The sequence below is a fragment of the Otolemur garnettii genome, unplaced genomic scaffold (genome assembly GCF_000181295.1).
Source record: "Otolemur garnettii isolate 467f Iridium unplaced genomic scaffold, OtoGar3 scaffold00020, whole genome shotgun sequence".
In the NCBI taxonomy this organism is placed as follows: Eukaryota; Metazoa; Chordata; class Mammalia; order Primates; family Galagidae; genus Otolemur; species Otolemur garnettii.
Window position 1 is genome coordinate 20505163 of NW_003852415.1, and position 7639 is coordinate 20512801.

General features: G+C 51.2%; 1 protein-coding gene across 1 annotated transcript; it reads left to right on the plus strand.

Moving 5' to 3' along the window:
• Nucleotides 1–338: 338 nt before the first annotated feature.
• SERPINA3 (serpin family A member 3) lies at nt 339–7059 on the plus strand. The gene is made up of 4 exons (XM_012803409.2): nt 339–990; nt 2141–2414; nt 5576–5726; nt 6832–7059. Exons 1-4 carry the CDS (start codon nt 354–356, stop codon nt 7057–7059), a joined length of 1290 nt encoding a protein of 429 aa, XP_012658863.1. The 5' UTR covers nt 339–353.
• Nucleotides 7060–7639: the final 580 nt, after the last annotated feature.

Genomic DNA, 7639 nt, shown 5'->3' on the forward strand with positions numbered 1-7639 from the left:
CCTCATTGTCAGCTTCCAGTCCCAGGAGCCAGGCAAACCCGGCTGCCCACCCCGGCTCCTCCACTTGTTTGCCGTGTGACCTTGGCCAAGCCCTTTCACCTCTCTGTGCCCAGTTTCCTCCCTGGGAAAAATGGCAACAATTAGAGTACTCACCTCAAAGGATGAAAGGAAGCCCTGAACGTAATCACACATGTTGGGTGCCCAGGACAGCACCTGGCCAGGGGAGCTCGCACAGCTAGCAGAACAAGGGTCTGAATACAGGCCAGGTGGGAGGCAGTGGGGGGTGGATGGTGCCCCATATGGCCCTCTGTGACTTAAAGGATTGTGGCTTTTCAGAGCTGAGAGTGGAGAGAATGTTACCCCTCCTGACTCTAGGAGTCTTGGTGGCCGGCTTCTGCCCTGCTCTCCTCTGGCACCCCAGCAGCGCACTTGGCCAGGAGGCTCTGACCCAGGAGGACCAAGAAAATGGGATGCATGTGGACAAGCTCACATCCGCCTCCAGCAGCATGAACTTTGCCTTCATCCTTTACAAGCAGTTGGCTTTGAAAAACCCTGATAAGAATATCATCTTCTCCCCACTGGGTGTCTCCTCAGCCTTGGCCTTCCTATCCCTGGGGGCCCGCAGCACCACCCTGACAGAGCTTTTCCAAGGCCTCAAGTTCAACCTCACAGAGACCTCAGAGGCAGAAATCCACCAGAGCTTTCAGCACCTCCTGCACACCCTTATCCGGCCCAGTGAACAGCTGCAGCTGAACGTGGGCAATGCCATGTTCATCAAAGAGCAGCTGAAACTGCTTGAGAAGTTCAGGGAGGACGCCAAGGAGCTGTACACCTCCCAGGCCTTAGAGACCAACTTCCAGGACTTTGCTGCTGCCAAGAAGTTCATCAATGACTACGTGGAGAAGAAAACTCGAGGGAAAATTGTAGATCTGGTCAAAGACATTAACTCACCAACAGAGATGATGCTGGTGAATTACATCTTCTTTAAAGGTGAGTGTTGGACTTGAGGAGCAGAAGGAAATGGAGGTTTAGTTCCAAGTCTTGGGGCTATTTCTGCCCTGGGTCAGTGTTGTTAGGTAACCCACTCTAAAGGAAGGGACCGTGGCTTGATGTGGGGAAGGGCACCAAAACTTCATCCTGCCAACAGGCATCCTCTTCTTCCAAATTACAGTCTGTCATTCCAAGATGCGACTTCAGAGGAGCCTGTTAGCCTTGGTCTGAGCAGGTGTCTTGCTTTTTATTCGGATTAAAACTTGCCCAGCAAACAGAAGGGAGCAGATTTCCTTTGAAACCACTCCCAGCTCAGGCCTGTGTTTAATGTTTATAGCAGCTAGAGGCAGTTTCATGGAATTTTACCTTTTTAAAGTGAAAAGCTTAGGCAGGCTCCAGAGTCAGAGTGCCAGGGATTGAATCATTGGCCAGGCAAACACAGAATCCAGGGCAAGTCTAGATGGATGTTCACAGCTCGCAGAGCTGGATGTGACCCAGATGGGAGCTGAGGACTCATAGCCAGCCCTTCTTAGCCCATGGCGTTTGGCATGTGTGATGCTCCCATGGCCTAGATGTCACAAGAGCCAGGGGCTTTGAATCTCCTGGTCTCTCCGAGTTGTGCCTTCCATTAAGGACACCCCTGCCCTTCTGATGGTTCACAATAGTGGACATTCACTTCTGCCTCACAACTCACATGAAGAACCCAGTCTCTTTCCTCCTATTTCCACCCAAAACCCTCGCACGAGCCATTTATGGTCACACCTCTGCAATGCCAGTGACTAACAATTGCTTAGGAGGCATTTGTTGTTTTCGAGGAGCCAGTGATGTCCCATTCCTCCCCAGGCTCCAGCTTCCCAGTTGTTGTCCTGGCTCTTTCCCCCACTTTCCCTCCCTTCTCTCACTCTTGCATGCCCCATCCCCAGAGTCCTGTTGATTCTTCACTTAGCGCAACTTACCAGGCCTTGGTTTCATGGCCCCCTTTCCAATCCAGGCCGGCAGGGCTTTCCCTCATCCCCAGTGGCTTTTCTGTTTACCAAGGTATTATCCAAACCAAGGCAGGGCTGTCCCTGCTGGGATGATAGGCAGAACCAGGTTGAGGTAGGGTCACCCTTGCACTCGCACTGTTCTCTCACTCTTGTTCTTTCTCTAGCCAAGTGGAAGACACCCTTTGACCCCCGTGAAACTTTTACATCAAGATTCTACTTGAGCAACAACAAGTGGATACGTGTACCCATCATGAGAAGTATAGACCTGGCCACGCCTTACTTTCGGGACGAGGCACTGTCCTGCACGGTAGTAGAACTGATGTATTCGGGCAATGCCAGCGCACTCTTCATCCTCCCTGATGAGGGCAAGATGAAGGACATAGAAGCCAAATTGCTCCCAGAGACCCTGAGGAGGTGGAGAGCCTCACTAAAAACCAGGTGATTATCCTTAGGACCCAGAGCTGTTGGTAGGCCTACCTTCCTTCCCAGCTCCCTGAGACTCTCTGTCCTTCCAACTAGGGGTATCACGCATGTCCAAGGAAAAGGGCACAGTGGTGGGGACAGGTGGATTGGGGACTTACTTTGCTCTTTGCTGCCTGTTTGGTTTGGGGCCTCTTTTTTATTTTCTTCTTTAAGATGATGACATCAGATAGAACAAGGGGCCCAGGCTTCCTCTGACTCTAACATGTTCATCATGAGACATCTCCCACACAATAATCAGTACGCATGCACGGTTTCTCCTGCTCTCGGTCTCTCAAGGCAGAGGTTAAGAGAGGGAATTATGATCATTTGAGGGCTAAGGCAGGACTGGTTCTGAGAATCAGCTCTGCACTGGCTAACCATTCCAGTCCTTCAGCATTTTTTGAGTGACTGATTGAGCACCCACTATGTGCCAGACACTAATTTAGACCCTGAGGATAGATCCACGAACAAAACACAAAATTCCCTGCCTTCATGAAGTTTAATTTATAATTTGGAGAGAGGGACAACAAGTAAAAATATAATATGTAAATGTTAGAAAGTAAGAAATTGGGGGGGTGGAATAGCAGAGGAAGGTGAAAGGATCAGGAAGACTGGAACTGGAGGTAGTGCATGAGTTTAAGTAGAATGACCATTAGGTGATGCTTCAGCATTGACATGACAGAGGTGGAGGGTTAAGTCACACGGACATACTGGGGAAAAGCATTCCTGACTAAGAGAACCGCCAGTGCAAAGCCTCTGAGGCAAGGTGATGCTGGCATGATCAAGGAAGAGCAAAGCCAGAGTGCCTGGAGCAGAGTGAGTGAGGGGAGAGTTAGTGCTTACCGCCCCTGGGGATGGAGCAGGTTATGTGAGGCCATTCAGATGCCTGGAAAACCTCAACCTTCCTTCTCAGTAAAGTGGACAGCCATTAGAAGGTTTCCAAGATGATATGACCTTGCTGTAGTTTTTAAAGGATGGCTCAGGCTGCTGTGTGGAGAGCAGACTGAGGGGCAAATGTGGAGTCAGGGAGACCCTCCAGGATCCCCACACGGAAACCCAGGTGGGGTCTGGGCAGGTTCTGTGGAGCATAAGGAGTGGCTGAGTTATGGGTGAATCTGAGAGTGGAGACACCGTGGGACATGTGGAGTTGAGCTGGCCAATATCAGGGGGACATGCAAAGCACAGCAGTACTTTTGGCCCAGGTCCTGCAGTGGGCACAGGGACCTTTCATGAGCAGTTGTGCCAGGGTGGGGAGAGAGGAGATCCAGCCTCAGACTCTGGCAGCCAGTATGGCCTGTTCTGTGGAGCTCAGCTACCTGCTGGATGGGGAAGAGTGTCCTTGCTCTGCCCTTGTCCTTCCTTACTGAGACCTGAGAATCCAGTGGGGTATTGGATTTGGAAGGCACTAGATAAATCACAAAGGGTGAGGGAGCTGCTGGGACATTGGCCTCCTTACTCCAGATCCTGGGAGACCTAAGACATAGGGTCCTTGTGGCCCATCAATTTCCAGACTCTCCTTCCCTCAACACCAAACAGCTTTTAAGCCTCCATTCCAGAGGAGGGGCTTAATGAACAGTTTTGAATGAAAAGAATATGCAGGCTCAGTGCCCATAGCTCAGTGTGGTTAGAGTGCCAGCCGCATACACCAGGGCTGGCGGGTTCAAACTCGGCCCGGGCCTGCTAAACAATGAAAATTATAACAAAAAAATAGCTGGGCGTTGTGGTGGGCGCCTGTAGTCCCACCCACTTGGGAGGCTGAGGCAAGAGAATTGCTTAAACCCAAGAGTTTGAGGTTGCTGTGAGCTATGACGCCACAACACTCTACCGAGGGGATATAGTGAGACTCTGTCTCAAAACGAAAAAAAAAGAAAAGAATATTCATCAGACACCTTTGACTTACCAAACACTGAGGAATAAGTGTCTATTTATGGCTCCCAGTGGTGTTTGGTCAGTTGAATGAATGAATATGACGAGGAGGTAGGTGCCTTCCCTCTTCCCCTGGGATTCAAAGTTTCACACAACCTCCCCATACAGCTGTAAGAGCAGAAAGATTGTGATAAGAGTCTTTTTTTTCTTTTTTTTGAGACAGAGTCTCACCATGTCACCCTTGGTAGAGTGCTGTGGCATCACAGCTCACACCAACCTCAAACTCTTGGGCTTAAGTGATTCTCTTGCTTAAGCCTCCCAAGTAGCTGGGACTACAGATCCCCGCCACAACGCCCGGGTATTTTTTTTTTTTTTTGTAGTTGTCATTGTTGTTTAGCTGGTCTGGGCTGGGTTCAAACCCACCAGCCTCGGTTTACATGGTCAACGTCCTACCCACTGAGCTACAGGCACTGCTGGTGATAAGAGTCTTAAGGCAAGGCAGATATAAAGGAAAGCAGAGGGAGCTCACGGGGGAAGTTTTCTCCTCCTTCCCCAAGGGAGCTCCGCCTGCTGTGTGCCCAGCCTGCACCAGATAGAGGACAGAGCCCCAGTGGTCCTCACAAGGAGGCAAGATGGGAACCTCCAGTCAATCTTTTCAGGATCCCAAAAGCCTTCCAATACAATCAGACTCCTCAGCAGCTGCCAGGAACTCATGACCTGCCTTTGGCCCCTGCCCAGCCTCACCCCTCATCACCAAGGCTGCCCTCCACTCCACGGGCAACTCCTTTTGTCCCCCCCCCCCCCGCTGTAAGTTTTTCTGCCTGTCTCCTGCCTCCCCGCACCCTGCTTCCTCTCCTTTGGGTCTCAGCCTCAACACCACCTCCTGTAGGAAGCCCCCCCTGGTGCCTATGGAGCAGGCTGCTGTGGCTGCCCCAGTCCTGTCTCTCCCCACGCTCCACAGGCCCCGTTGGTGCGAGGGTGCTGCCTGCTGGGTGGGGGTGGAGGCAGCGGGAGAGGGGCTGGGTTCAGGCACTGGTGCAACCCAGGCCTGGCATGCTGCCTGGCACCTTTAACACTTGCAGATGTAAACAGATAATTTATGAATCTATCTATCTATCTATCTATCTATCTATCTATCAAAGAGTAAATGCAAGGGAGGTTAAAAATTGAGGAAAGCATTATTTATTTCCAGGGAAAACCATATACCAAGGTGGGAGAAAGCAGGCACTGAGTCAGTAGGGATTAAAATATTCTTTTTTTTCATTTCCTAGAATTATAGATGCGGTCTATCTACCAAAGTTTTCCATCTCGGGTGACTATAATCTGAAAAAAGTACTTGTCGATCTGGGCATTAAGAAAGTCTTCACCAGAGAGGCTGACTTGTCAGGGATCACAGGTGCCAAGAACCTGGTGCTCTCCGAGGTGAGTCTCTAGACTTCAAGACATTTCTTCTCTGTATCTGAGTTTGAATGGAAAAGTCCAGATGGATGTGTGGATAATCTTGAATTTGTATAAATATCTGCAGTTCTCATCATCCACTCCTCCTTGGGATTCCCCCAAGCCCAGGGAGAAGGGGTACAGCCCAGCACCTTCTTCTGCAGTATTAGGGGCTGGTCTCTACCTCCCCTGCCACATACCATGACCTGGGAGCATGTCTTGGGGCAGAGCTCAGGCTCGGAAGCAGATAGCAGTGTACACCATCTCGTGCTCTCCTGTGCAGTGTCTGAGGACAAACAACTGAAATCCTCCACCCTAGTTTTTTATCTGACAAATGGGGGTGATAGTCCTTGGCTAGGATGGTGCCTGGCAGGGCAGGTAATGGTAATAGGTAACAGCAATGGTTATATGGCAATTGTGATGAAAAAGTACTCAGAGTGTAAAAGATTACTTGGGCCCCTTGGACGGCACACTAGAAGGAGAGTAGTCAGAGTGAAAGGGGTCAGCTGGGCAGCCCCACCCTGTCCTCTGTACACAGAGCTCTGAGCTCAGGTCTGCACCCCACCTTCCCAAGAGCAAGGTGATGGGGAGGTGTGTACAGAGGAGTGGACCCAGATGGTCTGGGAATGGACAGCCATGCAAAGTAATTAAGAGCCCCAGGGATGCGTAAACTGAAGCAAGAGTGCTGGCCCAGCTAAGGAGGTGTCTGCAGCAGCTGCTTTGTGGTCTAGAGGCTGCTGGAAAGTTATTTGCCAGAAAAATGTCCGACCTCCCTACAGGAGTGGCTATTTTGGAGGCAACTAAGACTCTGTACTCAGACAGAGAGGGATCCAGCTCAGCCCCCCAACTCCTTACCTCTGTGGCTCTGGACAGATCACACACAGCATCTGAGTCTCCATTTGCACATCTGCCATGCGAACAACCATGCGAAACCAGCTGACAGGATCTTCTGGAGGAGCAAACTAATTTAATAGCAAGGGGACAAGCTAGTGGTGGGTGCCCGGTAAATGTCAGTCCCCTTAGGGGCATGCAGGCAGGCTGCTTACCTCCTGCAGACTCCTGTCTGAGTAAGGCTGTTCTGTCCCCACAGGTAGTCCACAAGGCCATGCTGGATGTGGCTGAGAAGGGCACAGAAGCAGCTGTTAGCCCAGGAGGGAAAATTGTCTTTTTAAATGTAAAACCAAACCCAATTATTGTAAACTTCAATAGGCCCTTTCTGATGGTCATTACTGACAAAGACCCAGAACAAATCTTATTTATAGGCAAAGTCACCAACCCCAAACAAGCTCCTCCTCTGCAAGCTGCAGAGTCCCATTAAGGAGCCAGGAATGGAAGCAGGGCACTGGGCCTCAGAGCACAGCTGGCCTCTGCAGCAAGTGGCCAGGGAAGCCGGGGCATCCCTGCCTCTGTCTGCTTATCCTCAGGAAGGTGATGATGACTGTCAGTGCGGGTCCCACATGCACAGGGGGCCCAGCAATAAAACATCTTCCTTGGACTGGGCATTTTTCTTGTGCCTTTCTTTGCTGACTGCCTGACTCTGTGTCCTCAAAGATGCCTGTGCCCCAAAGCTAAGCCCCCTGACTCCCATGTAGGCTCAGTCCAACCCCAGGCTCTGGACCCTTCTGCCTTCAGCAGCAGTGGCCTGGCCAGGACCCCCTGAGCTTATAGCCAAGTTCACCTGGATCTCAAGCCCAGGATTGGAGGGGACCCTGTTGCCCTAAGGCTGATTCCTGCCTCCAGCGCTACCTGGTGACCAGTACCAGTTCCCCTCTTTCCCTCCCCCAGGGCTCGGGCTCTGCCCACCTACTGACTCCTTCAGGGGCTCCAGGCCTGACCACACCCTAGACCATTCACTCCTATAGCTGAGCAAGGCTTTATGGTGGGATCTCTTCTTTCTG

Excerpts from the sequence above, each read along its gene's own strand:
- SERPINA3 (XM_012803409.2), top strand. The coding sequence starts at position 354 with ATGTTACCCCTCCTGACTCTAGGAGTCTTGGTGGCCGGCTTCTGCCCT. Across the intron at positions 991-2,140 it reads GAATTACATCTTCTTTAAAG|CCAAGTGGAAGACACCCTTT; the intron begins GTGAGTGTTGGA and ends TTCTTTCTCTAG. Across the intron at positions 5,727-6,831 it reads AGAACCTGGTGCTCTCCGAG|GTAGTCCACAAGGCCATGCT; the intron begins GTGAGTCTCTAG and ends CTGTCCCCACAG.